This window comes from Mesoplodon mirus (genome assembly GCF_964341445.2).
Source record: "Mesoplodon mirus genome assembly, chromosome: 6".
Lineage (NCBI taxonomy): Eukaryota > Metazoa > Chordata > Mammalia > Artiodactyla > Ziphiidae > Mesoplodon > Mesoplodon mirus.
Window position 1 is genome coordinate 75088475 of NC_138982.1, and position 24220 is coordinate 75112694.

Sequence of the window (24220 nt, forward strand, 5' to 3'; positions counted from 1 at the left end):
CTTTTTATAACAGTTAGAAAGTACATGTATAACATTTTTTCTTCCTTAAACTCAGAATAAAGCCTGGGGAAATGTAATATTCCTGGATTCAGCCTGTGACTTTGCGATAAGGATTCTTGGAGAGGAGCCTTTTAACTCAGAACAGAATCTGTTTGCAGCTATTGTTCAATTGACGTAAAGTATCTGGTTACTGAGCATGTTGCATAATGCATGACAGTGTAAACCGACTGTTTTAAGTGCTGACATTGAACTCCTTGGTAACAATGAAGAGTGAAGTAATTTGTTAATTTTTTTTTAGAAATCCCCTGAAACAATGCTTCTCAAGGCTGAATGATTCAACACTTTAGACCTGAGATGCCGCTGAGGGTTGTCTGTGTGTGCTCATGCTGATAAGAATTCTGGAAGGAAACAGGAAAAAAACACATGTCATGTCCTCTTTAAGAGCTAGAAAGGCTGTCAGAAGAATTAAGATTAAACCTCATGAGAGTCTGTGGGTGTGGAAAGTCACCAGCTACCTAATATTAACATAGCTTGCAACAGAATGCTGTTGCTAGAAATAGGACAGTCGCACCACTACCACTAAGCAATTTGCATTCGGCGGACCAGCCCCTGGATTCCTCCTGGCTCCTGCTGCCCTCTGGGCATTGCATTTCTGGATGCTTTTAGGACGGCGTTGGGACGTGGCTGTCTGCTTTCACCAAGAACTCTACCCAAAAGAGGAAGCAGCGCGGAGAAGGTCTGCTTTGTTTGCAGGAAAGTGGTCAAGCTACAAGCAAATCTCTAGGCATCTGAGGAATTGTGCAGCTTCTAGATTTCATGTGGTTTCTGACAGGGAGGGGCACATAAGGCTCTTCGTGCTTTCCTCACCATGGATAATCTGTTGCCTCAGTCAAGATTCTCTTATTTCAAAAAATACCCCCTCCATGCAATTAGAAAATATTTATCGATGCTGAGAAACCAAAGAGACGAAGAACAGGTACCATTTTGTTTACATTACCTTTAAGGTTAATGGGGGTTGGATTCTGGGTGTTGCCTTTATGTCATTTGGTGATTTATTTTCTGCTAGTTTACCTGTTTGTAGGCACAAGTCGGCACTTGCTTTCAGCTGTTCAGATTTGGCAAAGGAGCAAGCCGGCATGTGGGGGATTTATTTGAACTTGGAACATTTGGATCCTGAGATTAAGCTCAAGTTCAGTTAAAAAACAAACAAACCAAAAAAACCCCAAAACAACAACCTCTTGCTTTCCTTTCCTCTGAATAGCTGGACTAAACTATCAGAGTTAAATTGTGTGGATTCCTTGAAAATTTTCTCAGGCATCAAATACAAATTTTTAAACTATTAATATCTCGACAAAGAATAATAGCAGGCCCTAGAAATACACTTGTCTTTTTGTATATATTTATGGCTATGTTGATATCACCAGGATTTGCCAAACAAAAAAACATTGTGTAGACTGTAAGTATGATAGCCTTAAACAGATCACTAATGAGCTGTGAAGATCTTTCAGAAGTAATTAGTCACTTTTTTGGTGGAAGTTAGGGGATGGAGCACTGCTGATTTTAGTCTTTTTAGCCAATCAAAAGTTAGAATTTCTAGTAGTAGACTAGCAAGTGGGAGTTTAAATATTAAAAAACCTGCTAAAATGTTTGATCACTTCTTTTTAAAAACCATGCATTCATTTTATTGTTTTGAGATTTACATCATTCTATCCCTTACAATCTATGAAAAAAGCATTTCTAAAAACTGCTTTTCTGAATTGTACCAAATTGTAAGAAGAAGTAGCTGTATCTGATTCACTCAAATCTGGTGGTTCACTTAGGGAAAAGGATGGCAGTGGTAAGGGACAAATGTGTAGCCACATCGAAGACCCAAAGAGTCATAAATTGCGTGTGTATCATGCTTGTAACTAGAACTGCAAAACCGCATGGGAGACAGTGTCAGTGTCCTGTATTTGAACAAGATGCCCTACTTAATAAAACACTTCCAAGATGTGAAAGCAAAGGTCAGCAGACAGAAAATCCTCTAATGACAGGTTTCCCAAAAAGTTGATGCATAATTTGGAAAATGAGAATTATTATTACTGTTTGAGGGGAAACTGCTCTTACTCAGTGCTTTAATGATTTTACAAGTGATGGAAATTCAGACTGTGCTCACTAAGGGAGGGAGCTAAGCTGGTCCAGATTATCTCTTATTTAGGCAAGGTGTCGAGATTACAAGGAGATCTCCTGGTTTCCAGGTCTCAGCGCATGCTTGCTTTTGAGGTGGAAAGCCAGATACCCAGGTGCTTGTTCTAGATTGGCCACGCTGGCACAGGCTCCTTCAGGCCTCATTATGGGGGGAGGGGAGGGAGTAACAGGGAGGGGGAAGAGGCTAAAATGATGGGGCTGGAACTGTGGAATGTGGATTAAGTGATTCCCCCCCCTTCTCAGTATTATAAATTTTCAGAGATGTGGCTATATTACTTGTACAGTTTATTTTTTTAAGTTTATTTTTTAAATGTTACAAAATTCATACTAAAGACTATTAGAGTTTAACAGGATCCTCTGACTTGGACTGAATGGGTGGTCCCCTCCCCAGTTGACAACCATTTGGGATGACCTGGAACAGCTATGAGCATTGTGCTGATATCTTAACTTGCTATATAAACTAATGGACAAAATAAGAAAAATAACATATTCAATTCCTTTCTGAAACCAGTTAACAGCTCTGCAGCATAACGTCTCACAGAATTAGAGAAATGAGGTCAGAGTCAATCATGGCTAACCTTGGGAAGCTTGTTGGAAAGTTAGAAAGGAGGTTAGTAATGCCTATAGTTTTAGGACCTGCACTGGCTGTCTCTAATCCTTACATTCCCATGGGATGGATCCTCATTACAAAGGTACAGGAAGGCAGACTTTGAGACTGTAAGAGGCCTTGCCCAAGGCCACCCAGCCAGAAAGTACTGAAGGCAAATTTGAATTCCCATCTGCCTGGCTTAAAACTGGACCCATTTTACCATGCTCGATCTCTTAACAATCTAGTGACAGCAACAGAGCTTATACTGCCCTGCTATGGCTTCATCAACTTAAATCTCTTCTTCCATGTGTCCCACAGATGAGGGATCAGAAAGTACAGGATGACTAATTAATAGACAAGAACTTGGGATGATCTGGTGCCTTGCTCTCTCTTGAATAGAAAACTTCTTTCTGAACAAGAAATAAGACCTAAGCCCTGATCTGGCATGTCTTGCCTATTTAATGGTAAATCTGCTCAGAAGGAGGAGAGTGGTCTTGGGGGCCAGAGGGCACGTACAATAGCTATATATAAAGATATATTTTTGGAATTAGACCTTTGAACTAGTATAATGTCATCTTCCAACAAAATTAATACACATATTTTTTTTTACTATCTTTCCATATTCTTGTTATCTGAAAATGCAATCATGTTACCATTGATGTCCTTGTATATAAATATGGATACCAATGTTGACCTAGATAGGACTGAATACTGCCCTAACAGAGCTCTGCTTTGTCATCTTGTTTTGTGAAATTCCTCTGATGATTAAGCAAGTTTTTTCGTATATATTGTGTGTGGAACATTTTTATAGGTGATGAAGATGTAAAAATGGATCAGGTGTAGTGTAACCCCTCTGTGATGCTTACAGTCTTAATTAGTAGAAAGAGCTGTACTCAAGTGTTTATAATATGAGGCAAAAACCATGCACTGCAGTCATGGTAGGTATTTCTGGCTCAAGACCTGCCCTGATAGTTTAAAATGAGGAGAATGGTCTTTGGGGGTCAGGGGTTATGTTTAGTAGCTATACTTTAATTAAGGATTAGAACCAGATTTTGTTTTGGAGGCTGTTCTAAAGTTTCCCTTCAATGGCTTAAGAAGAGTTTTCCAGTTCAAACAGGATCACTGAAGTTTTATTTCTTGCTTTGTTTCTTAGTGAATGCTAACCTCAGTGCTGGGTTGTTAAATACGTATTTGGATTTAATTTGAACCTTAGAAACTTAGTTCTTCATTTTGGCTCTTATACCTGCTCTGAATAACAATATAAAAGTTAAGGAGTTCTCTTACACACGCCCAAAAAGTTATGTTGAGATTTGGAATACTGCATAGGGTGTTGGGTTGCTGATGCAGGCTTTCCTCTCTAGGTAAAAGGATAGAAATTTTACTACAGCTTGGTTTAAGAAATGTTGAGTTTTTAGCTCCTTAAAGTAAGTGTGTTGGTTATATCTTGAGAGTATACCGAAGTTATCCATTTTTAAAAGCCTCTAAAAAAAGTCATGAAATGCTCAAATGACATCTCAGGGGAAAACTAAAGGCATTTGCCCCATGTGCTTGGGTAGAGAAAAAGCTTTATTTCTTTAGAAGCAGAAGGAAAATGATGATCCTTGTATAATTTAAGATAGAGGGCAGAGATTCTACCCCATTTCTGTGGAGGAATTTGCATGACTATATATAGGTAACATTGACAGTTAAATTGCTGTGGTAACACGAAGCTGAACCTTAATATTTGTGACTATTAAATATGATACAAAAGTTGAACTATTTTATCATGGTAAATGCAACAGTCTCCTCTATCTGAAGGGAGAAATTAAAAAAAAAAAAAGCTATTTGTTCAACCAAAAAAAGTCTCCAACAGTTTTCTTCATGCCTGAGTCTGTTCGGGATGCTGTAACAAAATATCATAGACTGGGTGGCTTATAAACAACAGAAATTTATTTCTCACAGTTCTGGAGGCTGAAAGCCCAAGATCAAGGTGCCGGCAGGCTTGATGCCTGGTGAGACCCACTTCCCGGTTTCAGGTGCTGACTTCTAGGCTGTGTCCTCACGTGGCAGAAGGGGAGGAGGGAGCTCTCCGGCTTCTCATTTACAAGGTCACTAATGCCATTCATGAGGGCTCTGTCCTCATGACCTGTCACCTACCAAAGGCCCCTCTCCTAATACCATCACACTGGGGGTTAGGATTTCAACATAAGAACTTGGGGGACACAAACATTCAGTCTGCAGCACTCCATAGCCTGTAAATGCCCAAGGATTGTAACTGGTGGCTTTCATGAAGATGAATGGCTTTCTGGTCACAGCACCCACTCTTCATACTCATACCCTCTCCCAAAACCTCTTCTCTATCTGAGAAAATGCACCACCATCCATCCTGTTACTCGGGCAGAGAACTCGAGTCGTCTTTGGCACTTTCTGCTGCCTCGGTCAATATCTAATTTATCAGCAAATCCTTTCAATTTTATCCCCAAATGTGCCTCCAATCATTCAGTCTACTTCTCCCTCTTGCCACCCTAGCCCAAGAGGCCATCTCCCTTCTTGTCCGAAGTACTGTGATAGCCTTCTCGTTGGTCTCCCTCCAGCCACTGCTGTCCTGTCTAATGAATTCTCCACACTGCAGCTAGCGGCGGTGGTGGTGGGGGTCTTCTAGAGACAAACCTGACCATGAAGCTCCCCAGACCCAAGCTTCTGATCTTTCACTGGCTTCTACTTGTTTTTAGGATGAAGACAGAGTTCCCCATCACAGGGCGCTGTGCACACTTGCCTGGCCTCCCTCTGTTCTCTGCACTCCAAGTACAGTACCCTTCTCCTCTCCCTGCTTCCCTGCCGCATCCTGGTCAGGGCCTTTGTCCCACTGACCCCTCACTATCCTCCCCTCGTTAATACCTACTCTTCCTTCTGATCTTAATTCAGTATGAGGTCCCTGAGGGCAGCCTCTTCTGACTTTCCCACCTTGGTCCTCTCTCTCAGTGGTACTTTGGAGGCACCTTATGCCTCTCTGTTGCTGTACTTATCCCAGTAGCAATTGTGCACCTATTTGTGGGACTATTTGATTCCCAGAATGTCCTGGAGGGTAAGCAAAGTACCTATTGGATGGAAGGCACTGAGAACAAGTTTGTGGAGTTAGCTCTCAGGGGCTGGGTGCTGTAGGTGGCAGAGGCAAGGGGACTAGGGGGTAATGAATGCTATTCTGAGACAGAGGTGTTTGAAGGAATCCTGAATGTTAGGCTCTGTGAGGAAGAAATTTAAGGGGTGATTTTTTTGTGTATGCATTTGTTTTTTGTGTGTTTCACAAGACACACAGGGCTAATTTGTAGAGAAAAATGGAGGTGCATTTGGGAGGTTCCAGAGGAAATAACCATAACTAATGGGCTGAACTGCAGGGGGAGATTGTGATACAATAATAAGGATGGACTTTCTAAAAAGGAGAGGTAAAGAGATGGGCCACCTTTTGCAGAGGGAGGGGTATGTGACCCTCCTCAGGGGATGTTGTAGTGACAGTTTCTGCATCTTGAAAGAGAAGACTGGATGACTCACAAGACCCCTTTCAGCCCCAAGATTCTTGTGCAGTGAGCAGTAGAAAGATGGATGATTCAGACACCTTAGGAAAAAGAGTGGGCACAGATGCAGCAGCTAGAGTTCACTTGTTTTATTCAGTTAGTGGTAAGTACTCCACAATCTGAGCATGTTGCTCTAGAATCTAAGGCCAAAGAAGACAGAATCAAACGTCTTTGGAGATTCTGGTAGCATGTATTCCTCCATCAAGGAAGGGAAATATAGCTACATCCAGAAATCACCTCAGGTGAAAAGCTTATGCACCAATGACTAGCTTTTCTGCACCTGATCCACCACTGAACTACTTGTACCCATGGTTTTATAGGTTTTATAACCCTCTCCAGTATAAAGGTAAATAACTAAGAATACTTATGCAGTCATTGATGAACAGGTACACGGAGAAATTTCAGGTTATTTAAGTGGCATCTTAATCACTTTTTTTCCCTTAATATAAAAAACCTCTTTTACTTTCTTTTTTCCTGCATTTAGTGCTGACAACTAGTTGCTTATTACGGTCCCTTTTGAAGGTATTCCCTCCTTCTTGTCCATATTGTCACAGCTGTGAACTGTTAGACACGCCTGGGAGACACCTGGACCCTGAGTTAACTTCTGAGCTACTTCTAATCTTGTTATCTGCTTCTAAACTTTCCTAATCTACTGTGCTCAGATGTCTTTGAAACACAGGATGAACTGGATGAACACCAAAACCTTTGTCTTTGAAATAATTAACTACATTAACTCAAATGTAAAACCCTTTTTTGTGAGCCACGTTGTAGCTTTTTATGCAGATTTCTAAATTTGCTATCCTATCCTATTTCTTACACAGTTTGTCTGTAACATTTTATTTGCTAACTTTTGTTCAGAATGGAAGATGACATATTTTCTCACCTTGTACAAATAGTTCCACGTCTTAACAGAAAAAGGAATGGACTTCCCGCATATGTTGTGCTGCTCATAATTTGCTGTGAAGAGAGGAGGAAAGATGCTGGAATTATCTCTTTCCTATTCATCCTAAAGGCAGCATATTAGTAAGGATATTTCTAGTAATACAACTTGGATTATACATTCAAGAATAAGGAATTTAAAATTTTTACTAAATGTCTTGTATGTGCCAGGCACTTGGCAATGTCCTTTATATACATTGTCATTTAATCTTCATAATAACCTTACAAAATTGGTGGTATTATCTCCACTTCATGGATGAGAAAACTGAGGTTTCAAGATGTAAGGTAACTTGGTACATAGCTTATACGTGATGGCAGTAAGATCTTAGCTCCTGGTTTGCCTGTCTGACTCTACAGCCTGATTCATTGCCTCATACTGAGATACCTCCCATAGGTAGGGTCCCTTTCTCTCCTTCTTTCCCTTGCCTCCTCCCTTCTTTTCCTCCCTTTTTCCTTGGTGTGTTCTCTCATTAATTAAGGATAAAGGGGTTTTAAAAATAAAACCACCATAACTACTGTGCAGGAAAGACACCTTAAATCCTTTTAGGTGGAGATCCACGTTTTTGAAAGGTCTGAAGGTTATTCAATTCGGGGAAACTTCTTTTAAGAAAAAGAATACAAAATTATAAATATTAAATTGGATACAAAGTGAAGCCTTAGAATGAAATCACAACAAATTACAAATTTGGGTGACAAATACAATAAATATCACAAAATATTAAAAAAAATAAGCATTTTTACTAATTCACGGATGCATCCTAAGGTGTCTTGTTCCTACATTTTTGGACTTCAGAGTCTTTAATCACCACTTTATGTGAAAATGACTTTCTAATATTTTCTAAGGCGATAATTGAAAGATAATTCAGATACTCCTAGCATAGTTAATTTATACTTGGTTTTTATTAGAGTCTAGAAAATTTCTATAGACTAGCTTCTGGCTGTTTCTCCTTTACCAGCCATACACTTCAGGTGCTGGACACCACTGGACACATTTATATAAAGATTTCAGGCCTTGTGATTTAGTACAGTAGGTAGTGGGAATATTCCTGGATGTCCTTTCTCTACCAGGACAGCTAGCATTGACCTAATCATACACAGACATGACTACAAATCACCTTTATATATCACTAAATACAAATAAAATCTAAATATATCCCCATCTCAACTTCCTTTAAGCCAGATCCAGAATTTTGCTCTTGGCTGTTCCAGTGCTACATGATAGGAGAAGTGTGAAGTGGGAAAATTCAGCAAAAAGAGTACTCTATAATCAACTGCAGTTAAAATATCTTTTGCAAATTTTACCAAACCATGAGACCATTGCTAGGGTCTCTTTTAGGACCTTAAAAGGGGCATCTGCAAGTGAGGGGACCTGAAACATAATTTTCCTTGGTTTCCAAGAATATCCAGCTCTGGAAGAATGGTATAACAAACAAACAAAAAACAAACAAAAAGGTGTTTTGCTACAATATGCAAGAGTCCATGCCATAGGGTGGATTCCAAAGTAATGAATGAGATCCTGTTCTGAGCAGCTTGAGCTCCCAAACCCACTGAATGAAGCAGAGGATATTCTTTCAGTGTATTTTGTTCTATAGTAAATAGTACCATGCAGATGAAGATGTTCTGGTACTGCTAAAACTCAAAGGTCCCCCACCCGCATTCCCATTTATATTTACAAAAGACATTATTTGTAATGGGATTATTTGCAAATACAATAGATCTCAAAACTCCTATATTGGTCTAATTAATATTAAATACACCATTTACTATCCTTCCAAGCAGGCCATTTAATACACAGAGAGAAAGAGCATGTTAATGCTGTTAAAAACTACACAGTAGAAAAATTATAGCAGCACTAAAGACTTTAAGATTTCATTGAGATGTAATCAAGCTTTTGTAAACTCATCTGTTATTAGCAATTATAACATAGTTACTATAACTTGTCTCTGGATAAAATCACCTTTATGTTGGATTTCTTTACTGAATTATTCTCACTGGTAACGTATTTGAATACCCAGACTTCTTGTGTACATTTTCCTTTTAGTGGAAACTCTTGATTCATCTTACTCCTCTTCCTTTGTTCTATGAGTAACTGTCCTTATCATTGTGTCCTGTACCATTTACCCTACTATAATATTTACCACTAAACTGGACTATGGCCTATATGTACAACTCAAAATAAGTAAAGCATATTATAGAAATATTTTGGTCTTATATAATGAGTGCATAATCAAATTGTTTAAAGTGATTGATTAGTGTAAAATCCTATTTCACTAATGTTGAAATAGTACCCTCTGCACGACATATAATTTTTTTTTTTTTTTTTTTTTTTTGGTGGTACGCGGGCCTCTCACTGTCGTGGCCTCTCCCGTTACGGAGCACAGGCTCTGGATGCGCAGGCTCAGTGGCCATGGCTCACGGGCCCAGCCGCTCCGCGGCATGTGGGATCCTCCCGGACTGGGGCACGAACCCGCGTCCCCTGCATCGGCAGGTGGACTCTCAACCACTGCGCCACCAGGGAAGCCCCCGACATATAATTTTTGTACAACGCACTTAAAAATTTTTTTTATACCCTCTGAAATGTTACACAGCTTGTTGTTTTGTTTTTGAGGGATGAAACTGCTTCTCTGAGGAATACACTGTTTCAAGAGAATGGCTGTTTTTATTTATGAAGCTTTTTCCCCCCTTCTTTCATCTAACTGGTGCTGCTAAAGCCTGATACACCTGGTCAAAGAAGCATTGTTCCAAAGGTCCTGAGCTGATATAGGAAAACAAAGGCTGACTTCATAGCTGGGAACATAACCATAGCTCCACTGCCACTGCACTGCACTTCTGTTCTCTTCTTTTCCAGCATGGCTATGCGGATGTGATGCTCAGAGCCACTTAAGAGGGGAGAAGTATGATCTCTTTAAGGTCTTAATGCCCTTTCCCTGGGTCTTTTAAAATAACTGGTCTTAAGCCAACAGGTGATTACTCAAAGTTCAAAGCCCTTTATGATTTAAAAATGCTGGAGGAGGTTTAAAATTCTGATATACGCTCTCAATCATTCTTCAGAATTGAGGACAATTAGCACAATCAAAATATTTTTACATGAAAGTTTTATGTTTCTTGTAAATCAGCGTTTAAACTTTAGCACCTGAAGTACGAAACTACAGAATGCAGGGCCCTACCCACAGAGTTGCTAATTCAGTAGGTCTGAGGTGGAGCCCCAAATCTGCATTTCTAAAAAGTACTAAGGTGGCAGGGATCATAGTTTGAGAACTACTGATGTAGATCATTTGATGACGTATATTTTCAAAATCAAAGCTGACAGGGTTTGCTGTACCTTCTCAAGAATAGCGCATGTGCCCTTTAGAAGATGGAAGGTCGTTGCTAAAGCCAGGGGGATAGTGATGATGACTTACAGCTTCACAGGTCCTTATTGACCATTTCCTGCCCACAGCTGCCCCAGCCCTAGTAGCATGACACAATGCTTAGTAATGCAAGAAATCATTAGTGTCTTTGCTATAAGAGTATAACTGAAAATGTTCTTATCTTTTTAGTTCTTTTGTAGCTGTTTACTGATTAAACTGATGCAGCAATTGACAATTTTAATTGTTGATTTAAATTATGGAATATAAAAAAGGTATAATAGTTGTTATGTCCTCCCTACTATCTAAAGCCATTATGAGGTCTTAACATTAAGACCTTAGTCGTCTTGTCTAAGAATTAAGAGTAGATGCCGTGGTCCCTAAGGAAATAACTCAAGACTGTGTTGGGAATTACAGTGTTTTTGACTTTGTCAGACATTGATATGCATGCTATCAAAATCCAAAGCACAAGCTCAAGCACAAGCACAAGCTCCTACTTGCATAGAAGCAGCCACCTCAACATCATTATCTTTTAATTTCAAATGGTTACCTGAGTTCAAAATCCAAGTCTGAAATTTCATCTGTTCTGGGCAGTGTTCAATATTTAACACTTCTTGCAATGATTAGTACTTATTCCCGTTCAGATCAAGTTGTCATAGCTAACCCCTTTGGAGATGTGAGTTCATTTTTAAACCTTTGAAAATCCCTTAATTTTTCTTTGCTTTAAAGGAAAGTAGCAGCTCGTTTTAGTTTGATCATAGAAAGCAAGAAGCAAAGTAAAGTTGGGATTATGTTTATTCATTCAACAACAGATTTTTTTTGTGATGACCATTTTCCAGATTACACATTTATTCAATAGGTCTTATATATATACTATAGACAAAATATTTTGGGACCAGAGATGAATTATGCCAATTTGGAAACTGGAGAGAATAGCTTTTAAATGGGTTCTTTTTTTTTTTTTTTTTTTTTTGGTACGCGGGCCTCCCACCGTTGCGGCCTCTCCCGTTGCGGAGCACAGGCTCTGGACGCGCAGGCTCAGCGGCCATGGCTCACGGGCCCAGCTGCTCCGCGGCATGCGGGATCCTTCCGAACCGGGGCACGAACCCGCGTCCCCTGCATCGGCAGGCGGACTCTCAACCACTGCGCCACCAGGGAAGCCCTAAATGGGTTCATTTTTATCTCAAATCTTGGGGTATATGTAATATGGAATATTCTATTTTCCATGGAAATAATGAAGTGCAGAGTTGGCTCTTGGACATGAACTCACACTCACTTTTGCTCCTTCCCTTTCTAACCCTCACTCACCTGCACCCCTGACCTACCCTCACCTCCAACCCAGAAGATTGGTAGTACTACATACCAAAGATCCCAAATGTCACTGCATGCTCAGAACCCTTGAATGGGGAAACTGAGTCATACTTGGAATAAACTTCTTTAAAAATAAAAAGAATATACTTTAAATTTCCAGGTTTCTTCTGCTCATTTTTGAGCCCATTTGATTTTATTCTTGCTTCCAGTTTTTACTCTTCCAGTACTGCTAAGACATGGAACCAAGAAGATGTATAGCAATTCTGGCAGGTGGTTGTTATGACACTCATTTCATAGGACACTTCTTGCAGTAAGACTGTATTTCCCCAGACTTGACCCGTAGCAGGTCCCTTATCTTATAAGAAGAAAAATACTTCTGTTGTTCTGTTGGAGTAGGTTGACTTACAAAATGAAGAATTGTCTTTATATGCTTTTAGAATATTCCACTTAAAATATGACAACATTTTTTAGAATATTCCACTTAAAATATGACTTTTTTTTTCTAGCAGCTATGTAAAATTCCTTAATTATTAACCTTTGATACTTAAAACAATGTTAAAAGAGTCTTTAAGACATTGAGGATCGGTCTTCCCTGGTGGCACAGTGGTTGAGCGTCCACCTGCCGATGCAGGGCATACGGGTTCGTGCCCCAGTCTGGGAAGATCCCACATGCCGCGGAGCGGCTAGGCCCGTGAGCCATGGCCGCTGAGCCTGTGCGTCCAGAGCCTGTGCTCCACAACAGGAGAGGCCACAAAAAAGACATCGAGGATTTAAAATAACCTTTTCTAAGTTAATTTTTAAATCCTAAAGGCCACATATATCTTTATCATCCAGGTTTCTAAAAATGCCAGCTATCAAATTTGATATTAAAACAGGATGCCTCACAACCTTTGTGTAATAAGGCACAGTATAAATAAAATTAGAACATCACGTCTGTCCTTCCTCAATCTTCCCTATTTGTAATATTTCCCTAAGCAGAGATGCCTGACAAATTTCCCCTCTATTGCTCACATGTCCACTTTTTGCATCAGATCTCTTTAATTTTGCAGGTTAAATATTCAGAACAAAATGGGAGTAAAGATTTTTAGAGCACTGATTTCTAAAGAATTGAGAGGAAACTTGAACATAATACATTTCGTTGCCATCAATCTCATTCTACCTCATAACAGTCCATACTTTTGCCTACTTCTCCGTATGATAATCTTAAACTTTTGTAGTGCTTATAATTCACAACCTGTCTTCATTTTACCAGATCCTCACAACGATCTTTTGAGGGAGAAAGGATAGTTGTTATGCCCAGATCTATATATATTCTCATAATATATATGTATGTATGTATGTGAATGTGTGTACACACATATATGTTTGTATGTGTATGTAATGCAGTGTACCTGTATTTTAATCCTCTTTCCCCGAGATGAGGAAGTGGAGATTGCTACACAAAAGTTTCGTGGTGGGTCAGCTGGTCAGAGAAGGAAATGCTGGGAGAAGGAAGATTTCTGAAGCTTGTGGCCCAAGCATTCCTCACTGCTCTGGCTTGAATATTGTTAATAAATGCTGCCTTTCCTATACATAGGAAGTCAAAGTTTGTGCTACTTATATTGGCTAGCTTGGTGGAGGAGCTAGCTTGGTACAGGCATAGAACAGAAGACCACTCTGCAGAGATATGTTGATGAAGCTTAAGGATCAGCTAAGTGGTTGAAAGCTATCCTTTAGGGGTTTTTGCTGCTCCAGTGCCTTGGAATTTGTGAGGTGATGCATGAAGTAAGTAACAATTCTTCTGAACAAAGCTGGTGTTATCCAGTTTCTTTTTTGGCTTGGCAATAGGAATAATGGCTTTCACAATTTAGGCAACCAAAGAGTAAAATTCCAGTGTAAGTTACTTTAGATATAAGCAATGGAGTGATAAATCTTGGGGGGGTGGGTAATTAGGAATTCAGTGTCAGTGCAGGAGTATTGCAGTTCACAACAGATAATTCTAAAAAGTTGCCGGAGATAAAATGTTTGAGCTCATTAAAGCAATCCAATAGAAAATTACCCTCTATTTTGTAAGATCATATGTTAATAACAAATAACGTCTATGTCTATACATTTCCTACTTTAGAGGCTTTCTTGTGTTTTTAATGTGATGCTGTGGTGGTGTCAAGGTCCAGTAAGTATAGTAATAATCATTACAAACTGATTACGGCACTGGGCAAGAGATAGCACATTCACTGTTGTACCAATCATAGCCTTATGTGTATCACCACTAAGTGGACAAAAATCATTAAGCATGCAAGCCAAAGGTGGTCATATACATAGTAATTCCGAGACTCGAAATGTTTCATCTTCATTTTTATGGTTTCACTTCTGAAATTTAAAAGTGACCTTGCCGAATAAAATCTCAATGTTTCTTCAATCAAGAAACCTGCCCAGGATTTTTGATCCTAGACTAGTTCCACTTAACCTGGGCCAAACAGAACAGGTAACCCGGTCCGTTTGTTATCCTGTCCCCTGAGTTCTTTGCAGGATGTGCTGGAACTCAGCAGGTGTAGACCTGCCCTCTAGAGGATCTGGGTGCGCGACGACTTAGGTTCAACGTCTGCTGTGTCTGGCTTGACAAGGATTATTAAACTCAATCGTCCATCAAAAGTGACCTGCTGGGGGTCTGGGTTAGGTGCTGAGCAAGTGAAAAGTTCAAGTGGCAAAAGAGAACCTGCGGCTGAAGGTAATGCCCGTTCTTCAGCTTCCATCTGGGGACAAGAGGCTTTTAATTGTTCCAGCCTCTCGGGTTGCACACTTGAACGGATGCGAAGCCCTCCTCTGAGCTCTCGGAGCTCTTGGCTCTCTTTGCTCGCGGGCGCTGAGGCAAACCCCCATCGGGATGGAACTTTGGGAAGTGGCCCCGCGGGGCCCCGCCCCGCGGTCAGCGCAGAGCAGCCGTGACTGGCTTGCAAGTGAGGCCGCGGGGTCCCCGCGTCACCTGCCCAGATTGTGACGGCCGCCCAGCGGGAGCGGCTTCCCGCTGCATCGTTGGGGCGCTCAGACACCTCGGGGGGCCAGAACATGGCTGCGCCTGCCCGTTCGGTCTGGGCCAGCGGCTGCTTCCTGAGGACGCGCGGCCGGCGCGGGGGAGCTGGCAGCTCTCCCACGCTTGCGCCCGGTGGGTGCGCAGAAACGCCGGGCACGTCTCCGGGATGGGCAAGGGGCCGCCGCAGGGCAGGTGGGGCCTGGGCTGGCGCGCCCAGCCGAAGCCCCTTGGGGCGGGCTCCGCTCATTTCCGCCGTCCGTGCCCGGGCGTGCAAGTGCGCCTGCGCGCGCGCCCCTCGTGGCGGAAGTGGTGGCGACAAAGCTCGGTCCGCCTGGCCCCGGGAGTGCGGGGCGGGCCCGGGGTGCGGGGCGCGCCGGGTCGGCGGGCGGTGGGGAGGGCGGAGCCCAGGAGGCGGAGGCGGGAGCAGACCAGCACTGCCGCACCGAGCCGCCGGGCCGCCCGAGACCAGTCCCCTCACCTGCTGCCCTTCCCGCCCCGCCCGCCTTCCCGGTTGCCGCCCCCACGCCGGGATAGGCGCCCGTCCGGCGCCGCCGCTCGGCGAGCCTCTCCCGCGAGCCCGCGGGTGAGTCCCCCGCAGCCCAGAAAAGGGGTCTGGGGCTTTGGGGGGCGCCCGGATGATCTCTTGTCCCCCGTTTCTAGAAACTTCCAGGTCCTGGGGGCGTCCGAGGTACCCGGCTGGGGGCGTCTCCGGGGCGCTGCCCCGCCCCGCCGGCGTGAGTGGGGGGATGCGGGCAGCCAGGGGGCGGGCGCGGGGCCGGGGTGGTGGTGGGCGGACGTCCCTTCCCGCACCCGTCAGCGCCGCTTCTCCGGTTTCTCTTGCAGATGCTGCTGTTAGGGGTGGTGGGCGCAGCCGCGGGTCGCGTGGCCGGGAGCGGGGGTGACGGCCTGGGATTCCGGGGGCCTCTCTTCTTGTCCTCCTCTCCTCTCTCTTCCCAGTGTGGCCGTGGCTGACACTAAAGACTTTGTAGCCATCAACCCAAGTGCAGTTTCGATGGAAGATGAAGGTAAAGGCCCCCGGCAGGCGGGTTGCAGCGCGGAGTTGAGGGTGTGGTGGTTGGCTTTTAAGTTGTCTGTCTTTCGCCACCTTTTTAATTCTCTGATTTTATTTTTCCTTTGATTGTGAAGTGTCCAAGGAATTGCTTTCCTAGGATATCTAGCTTTTATTTTGGTAACATGGGGCGTTTCGGAAATTAAGGTTCTGTAGGGTGACTGAGCTTGATTCTGCTTTCCCGAGGAACCTGCTTCTTTAGCTTAGGGGATGGAAGGGAAGTTTTCATTTCAGATGGCATCTCTGCATGTTTTCATAGTCTCTGAGAGAGGAATCACTCCAGGGGAAGTGGAGATGGGGAGGGAAGGCTCTGCATTGCATCCCTGTATATTTGCATATCAAGCCTTGATTTGGTGTAGCTGGATTCATTTATAACAAAGAAAACTATTTTTTATTAAATGCAGCTTTGGGGAAAAAAATTCGTTGTTTTTCAGTTCACAAAAATCAATTCTGATTTTAACGAAATATTATGAGGTGATTTCTTAAAGTTCCTCCTCATTTCAAAACATGCTTTGGGAGGTTGACAGTGGAATCTGTTTGTCCACTGTATGCTGCAACTGCACTGGATTATCATTCACATGTTACTTGATTCCTTTGGCCTTATAAAATATTTAATGCTTTTCATACACTGATTATTTTCTAAAAGCATTGAACAACTCTGAATCAGTGTTGTTTTTCCCGTCCCGAAACAAACACGCTTATTCTTTGGACTAATGACTTGTGTGTGATAATCTTTTTTCATTTATTCCTTGTTTTTTTTGAGTGGGGCTGTAAGTTGCTATGAAAGATATTTACAAATTACATTTTGTTTTCATGTATCTTTGGTTTTTAAAATCTATATCTGGTACAAAGGAGCTGCAGTTGGGCTTGCTGGCTTTCTAATTTGTTTTTCTGTTGTTGAAAATGTAAGCTTGATTGTCCTAAGTAGGACTAGTTATTTTAAAATAGACTTTTCTTATATGCGATAATGTGTTTTGCTATCTGAGACCCCTGGGATATGAGGGAAATACGATGAAAGGCATGATTATCTTGCTTAATTTTACTCTGGATGGATAATTTGTGGAAGACATTTTCTGAAATACTCATGTATATAACTGCAGCGGACTTCCACTGTCTAACTGGATCTTTAGAAACAGCATTCGAAAGCAGTAATTTTTGTCTGGTGGTACGGAAAATCAGTTTTCTGAGGTTTTTTCCACTTTGTCTTTTAGTTTATAGATTTAAGGAAGGCAGATCCTTTCTGTACAAGAGACAAAGAATATTAAATGCATTCATATACCTGTTTCTTGGTAGTTGAATCTTAAATAACATGTTAAACTTGAGCTTCTGCTTTTAGAACGTTACCAGATTTAAGAGTGTAGCCTCAAGTCAGTGGATTGTTAGATGTTGCTTTTCTGTTTCTTGATCTCTTAGGAAAAGGAGCATGACTAATAAAGCTGGCTCTCATTGTCTGTTCAGGTGGTAGGGAGTGGTTGTGAGATGGGAGCATGGTGCACGCTTGTGTCTGAGTCTCTGTACTCTATGGCCAAATAATGATTTGGCCTCATAGTAAAAGATTATACAATTCTTAAAAACTAGTGGAGGTTTTCCGCCTCATAATGATTGAGGCCATTTTTGTCAGTTTCTCATTACCATAACACTTCTTTTTCTTTTCTTAAACATTTTTAAGAACTTGTATATAGCCTAGAAATTTTCAAAACCAATTGGCCATTTTGAAATACATAGATTACTGTCTCTTTCCTTTTTACAGTTAGTATTCTCTTTTATATGAGATATAGTAACATCTTAGGGGTGTGAAACAAAAACAGACTGGAATTATACCTTAACCACTAAAAGTTGTGTGATTTTAAGCAAATTAACCTTTCTAAGCCTCTGTTTCCTCATCTATAAATCAGGATTGGTAATACTTGGCTTACATAGTTAGGAGGGTTAAATGAGAAACTATAAATTCTCTTGGGAGAGAGGATGGCTAGCATTTAAGAGCACACTGTGGAACCAGGCAACTTGATTTGAATGCTGGATCCCCACTTACCATCATTTGGCCTTGTGCACATTAGTAAAGCATCTTGTGCTTCAATTTCTTTATCTGTGAAATAAAGATATTGATAGAACCTACCTTATTAGTAGCATTTAGGTTGTTAGCATTTAGAATAGTATCTGGCATATATAGTAGTGCTCAATAAATGTTAATTGTAAATAGCCTAGCCCAGTGTTTGCATACTAATATGCCACCTGCCATTAATGTTGTTACGACATTGAATGTTTTTTTGGTTAATAAATTAATTAATTTATTTATTTAGGGCTGCATTGGGTCTTTGTTGCTGCACGCGGGCTTTTCTCTAGTTGCAGTGAGCGGGGGCACCTCTTCGTTGCGGTGGCTTCTCTTGTTGCAGAGCACGGGCTCTAGGTGCACGGGCTTCAGTAGCTGTGGCTTGCGGGCTCTATAGCGCAGGCTCAGTAGTTGTGGCGCACGGGCTTAGTTGCTCCATGGCACGTGGGATCTTCCTGGACCAGGGCTTGAAGCTGTGTCTGCTGCATTCGGAGGCAGATTCTTAACCACTGCGCCACCAGGGAAGCCCATGACATTGAATGTTGAAAGGGGGTACAGTAGTGGCCAAAATGCTGTGTGTGAAGTTTTCATTGTTAGGGAGTGGGTGGATTTAAGTGCAGAATTTTCTATAGTGTAAGGCTTTAAGCCTGTAGAGATGTTGGGGCTCTACCAACAAACCAGAGGACAGTGTAGAAAGAGACAGGCTTGGATTTGAATCGGAATAGGTAATGTTTTTCCTCTCGTAAATATCTCATGAGTTACTATGTTTCTCAGCTTTTTTAGCTGCTGAGTTTTCCCATCTGGAAATGGGATAATGGCCTCTTTTGGAGGGTGGGTGTGAGGAAAGAATGAAGCCTGGTATGTAAAGTGCCAGAGAAGGATGGTTGATACACAGTTAGCCTGCCGAGTGACTGAGTGGTTGCTGCTGTTCCCCAGAAACAGACTCCTCCAGTTGGTGTGTAGGTAAGTTCCAGCTACCTCTAGGTGTGCATAGGATGGAATTGCTAGTGGCCCTGGGAGTGGGAGCCTGGAGGTCCTTAGGGAGTGTGTCGTGTCTACAACTTCATCCATGTGGCTCCTTTCAACCACTGTGCTTAATTTCTTTTGGTACTTCAGTTTCAGTTCTTCTGGACCTTTCTCCCATGACCCATTTAAACTTTCTTGGCAAACCTTGATCAGTTTTTAGCCTTAGCCTCCAGGATGCATCATGAATACTTAGAGTCAGTCACTAGAAGTATCTGAAGTATTAGTTTCCTGGAATTTCAGGGACTGGTTCTAGACTTCCATTTATGGGTTAGGATTTTATCCACATCCTTTGGAGCTCCTTTTTGCATGTTTATCACAGATCTAAACAGATACCATTTAGGAACTGGAGATGCACAAGTAAATGGCTCTTTTTCTGATTTTTAAAAAATTAATCATTTGTATGTTTAAAGGGATGGCTTATTAGAAAAGATATTTCTAGCTGGAGAAATTTGCAAATAATTTCTCCTTCCCAGTAATGGATTTTTTTCTTTGGAATAAATTTGGTCTGTTTCATAGAAAAACCACTATAAATTTAATGCACATGAAACTATTTAACATAGCCTTAAATATAGAAATATAATAATCTTCAAGATTTTAGGACATGCTTAATTTAAGGTTAGAGGCATGGCTAATCCATCTAGAATAAATTCCCCTGATCTTTTTGGATAGCATTTGAAAATGATAGTACGTTTCTTTACACTTTACTATTTATTTATTTATTTATTTATTTTCTTTTGCCGTACACGGGCCTCTCACTGTTGTGGCCTCTCCCATTGCGGAGCACAGGCTCCGGACGTGCAGGCTCAGCGGCCATGGCTCACGGGCCCAGCCGCTCTGTGGGATCTTCCCGGACCGGGGCACGAACCCATGTGCCCTGCATCGGCAGGCGGACTCTCAACCACTGCACCACCAGGGAGGCCCCTACACTTTACTTTTTAAAATAGTTTATTACTCAAGTTCAAATTGTTAGTCACTAGAAATATGTTAAGGAAAGATTGTGTTAGGATAGTTGGAGGAACGGTAAGGAAAAAGGGATGAGAAACCATATTAATTGTATTTCTTTAAAAATAAGAAACCAGGTTTTAAAAATATTTTATATCTTTAGGTGTGGAAAATATAATTTATAATGTTTGCAGTTTTGTTGATAAAATAATATTCTTTTTTTTTTTTTTTTTTTTTTTTTTTTTTTTTTTTTTTGCTGTACGCGGGCCTCTCACTGTTGTGGCCTCTCCCGTTGCGGAGCACAGGCTCCGGACGCACAGGCTCAGCGGCCATGGCTCACGGGCCCAGCCGCTCCGCGGCATATGGGATCCTCCCAGACCGGGGCACGAACCCGTATCCCCTGCATCGGCAGGCGGACTCTCAACCACTGCGCCACCAGGGAGGCCCTAAAATAATATTCTTAATCAGTATTTCTAGAAAAGAGTTGAAACTAAAAGATTATGTGATAGCATTTGATAAACTGTAGTAATTTAACCCAGAGGAAGGATGCTGCAGAGAATATTTGTAAGTAGTGGTCTCCTGACAGTTGAGTCCTAAATACATGATTTGTCTTAATGTTTTTATTATTCATTTAATGTCAGTAGAACTCAACTCTGTTAACTGAAGCAGTATCAATCAGAATAGTCTCCTAGGGAACATTCCCCTTGGAGCTCAAGGCTGATTTTCTTTTGAGATCTTGGTTAACCATAATCTGTTTATTAACAAGGTAAAATTTTGTTTTAGAGCTGGAAAGAACACCTTAGCTTGATGGTAAAGTTAGCTGGGAAAATTTTGAATTAGACCATTGTTACATGTAACATCTTAGAGATCTCTTTGTAAGTTCAAAAGTTCCTCCCATGTTTACTTTGTTAAATAACAGGTTCTTTTTATAGTGATTTCAGGCATCAGTTGTGACAAGATTATTTTTACAGTTTTCATATGGACAAGTGTTAGTAAAAGGCGGTAAAGTAAAAACTGGTTGGATGAACTCTAGGTTAATGCCATCATTTCACACAAGAAAGGATTTCTCAGAAAAAGAAATGTCAGGCCATCAATGCAATTTCCTTTATATGGCTGGTATTTATATGCATTGGTTAATATGTCTTCCGTCTTCAAGGTTTTAAGTTAATATTGACAAAGGTATACATCTTAGAATTACTGTCATTCCTTAGTATCAGGGGATTGGTTCCAGGAACCCCATGGATATCAAAATCTGAGGATGCTCAAGTCCCTTATACAGAATGGTGTAGTAATTTACGTATGGCCTGTGCACATCCTCCCTTACACTTTAAATCATCTCTAGATTACTTATAATACCTAATACAATCTAAATGCTATATAAATAGTTGTAAAAAACAATGTAAATAGTTGCTAGCATGCAACAAATTCAAGTTTTGCTTTTTGAAACTTTCTGGAATTTTTTTTAGTGTTTTTGATCTGCAGTTGGTTGAATCTGCCACACAGAACCTGTGGATAAGGAGGACCGAGTTACTCAAATTGTGTTCAGTTAGATTGGTTTAGACTAAGCTTATTGGATACATTTAGAAAAAAATTGAATGAAATGTTACAAGGCTATCATAGGTTATGGACAGAGAAAGACAGTAATAGCAGGGGTCAGAAACATCATTTTAAGATGGTTGTAACTGGGCATCTAATTCAACTTCAATCTCTTTCTTCCTGCATCAGATGTTAGAGAATGTGTGAACTGGAATTATGTCTTTAATATTCCTGTTAATGATAATTTCTTGGTAAAGGGAGGTCTTTTGGCTTGACTTTTGATCATTTCATCAATTACTGACCTAAACTTGTGTCTCCCAAGAGGAAATAACAGAAATTTAGCACAACACATTCTTTATTCTTTCAGAAAACTCTGAGATGTTGAAGGATCCTTGTAGAAATTATTTTCATTTATTTATTTAGTTACATAAAACGAATAACCTGATAAAGTTGGAATAGCAGTAGGACCCTGACACTGAATATATTTGCTACCCTGTACTGGTGTTAGATTTCAGTTCTTTACAGGAAAACTCAGAAATAATAAGGCAGAAGTATTTAGGATATTACCCATAATACTTTTCTTGATCATTATTTTTTTGAAACTGTAAAGTATAAATTAAGACTTTTGATTAGGTTGTGAATTTCAGATATTGGATTTAAAGTTATTTTGATTGTGATGTCTTAAAGTCAAAAAGGACAAAGCACTTCCTAAGAACCATTAATATAATGAAGTTCTGTTCTCTGCCTAGGAGACAGATAAACTTTATTTAAAAAAATTTTATTTATTTATTTGGCTGCGCTGGGACTTAGTTGCTGCACGTATGATCTTCATTGCTGTGTGCGGGATCTTTAGTTGTGGTGTGTGGGATTTTAGTTGCGGCATGCGGGATCTAATTCCCTGACCAGGGATTGAACCTGGACCCCCTGCATTTGGAGTGTAGAGTCTTAACCTCTTGACAACCAGGGAAGTCCCGAGAGATCAGTTTTAAAACAGATCCTGGATTTTTTTCTCATCTTAAAGCCTTTCATTTACAGTATAAATAAATTAATGTTTTTGTGCTGTATATTATGCTACGAATGTGTTGTGTGTGTGTGTATATATATATATATATATGTATATATATATATATATGTTTATATATGTTAGTATGCAGTTATTTCACTAGATTTTGTTTGACTATCTGTTTTAGAGTTTCCCTAGTGGAATGTTTGCTGTACCTACCTCTGGGTTTAAACATTGGGAGGGGCAGAAATGCTCGTTGGTTCAAGCTTTCTTTGGGAATCTTACCTCACTTCCCTCTTGAGTGTCAGTTCTCCATTCCCTTGGAGCAGGCAAAAGTGGTGCATGGCACAAGTGCCAGAAATAGCATGCAAGCCACTTTTTAATGTCACGTGAACTAATCTCTCCTGTGTCCTTTTCTTAATGCTTGTCAGGGCTGCTCCTTACTGCAAGTTAACATCTGAGTGAAAGTGTCTGTGATGGGATGGGAAATTTCAATTTCCTTTCCCACTCCAGAAAAAGAGGATGTGGTCTTTGCTGACTACTCTTTGATATCTGCCAGCCCCCTACCCTAGAGGTTGGTAGTTCAGTTATGATATCTTGATGTATACTCTTAATTCATTTGAGGGACCAAGAGAGGTGAATTTCTTCTGATTTCTACTGGTAGTAGAAAAAAGGCAGAGAGTTGGCCTTGTGTCTACATTAGAATGATGGGAATGGAGGATAGGGATGGATGAGAGAGACATTTTACTCCTAGGCAAAACAAGCAGAGCTTGGGCAGTATCTTGATAACAGGGAATGAAGGGGAGGGTTGAGTCAGAAGTGACTACAAACTGTTGAGCGAGTGCAGATGGGTGAGTGGAGGTGCTGCTGACTGGCTGAAGGAGTGAGCTCATGTGGGCACTGGCCAGAGGGAGGGTGTTGGAGGTCACACTGTCTGTGTGTGCAGAGAGGCTTGTTTTAAAATCGAACACCACTTGGGCTAGAAGACCAGGGTTCAAAGCAAGCTCTTGAGGGCAAAGACCCTCAGTTGTCCCTAATTCAGTTTGAACAGGGTCTGGCACGTAGCCCTTGTCTATTGAATGAAAATACTGCCTTCTTCACTCTAACTCAGGGGTTCTCAGCTGGGGACAGTTTTGCCCTCCCTGGGACATTTCCAATGTCTAGAGAGGTTTTTGTTAATCACAGCTGTGGGAGGATGCTTCTGCCATCCAGTGGGCAGGGGCCAGTGATTCTGGTAAACATCCTGTGATTGACAAGACAGTCCCCTGTCCTCACCAAAACAAAGAATTACCTGGCCAAATGTCAGTGGTGCTGAGATTGAGAAACATTGTTCTAGCCAAAGGCAAGGAAGTTAGCTCCTCTAAGCGCTGATTTCCTCACTTATAAATAGATAGTAATGACTCTACTTCAGGCTTTTTGGGATCAAATAGGGCAAGATGTGTAAGTGCCTGGCATGAAAAAGCTGCTCAGGAAATACTGATTTCCTTTACCTTGGTTGATGAGTAGATTTGAGGAAATTATTTTTGTCATTGGTCTTTTAAACAACTTCTCATTTCAAGGCTTCACATATTTTTCTGAGACGAGTGGGATGCCTAGCAAAACTATAGTTGCATTTATTATCTTAATGCTTTTCTCATGGTTTCATCAAATTATATTTTTG

At 41.2% G+C, this 24220-nt stretch overlaps 1 protein-coding gene across 5 annotated transcripts in view; it reads left to right on the forward strand.

Annotated features, from left to right (window-relative positions):
- The first annotated feature begins 837 nt into the window (after window positions 1-837).
- Window positions 838-24220, forward strand: part of ATP2C1 (ATPase secretory pathway Ca2+ transporting 1) — a 124903-nt gene continuing 101520 nt past the window's right edge. For 2 of the 5 annotated variants that reach the window (XM_082625186.1, XM_082625188.1), the window contains exons 1-2: window positions 15411-15517; window positions 15778-15959. Coding sequence is in view for 2 of the 5 variants with exons in the window: in XM_082625188.1 (XP_082481314.1) it covers window positions 15954-15959 (6 nt within the window). In the remaining 3 variants the exon portion in view is untranslated. Of the gene's footprint in view, window positions 977-15275; window positions 15518-15777; window positions 15960-24220 lie in introns of those variants that run through there. The other 3 variants (XM_082625187.1, XM_082625185.1, XM_082625189.1) reach the window with 3 other exon arrangements.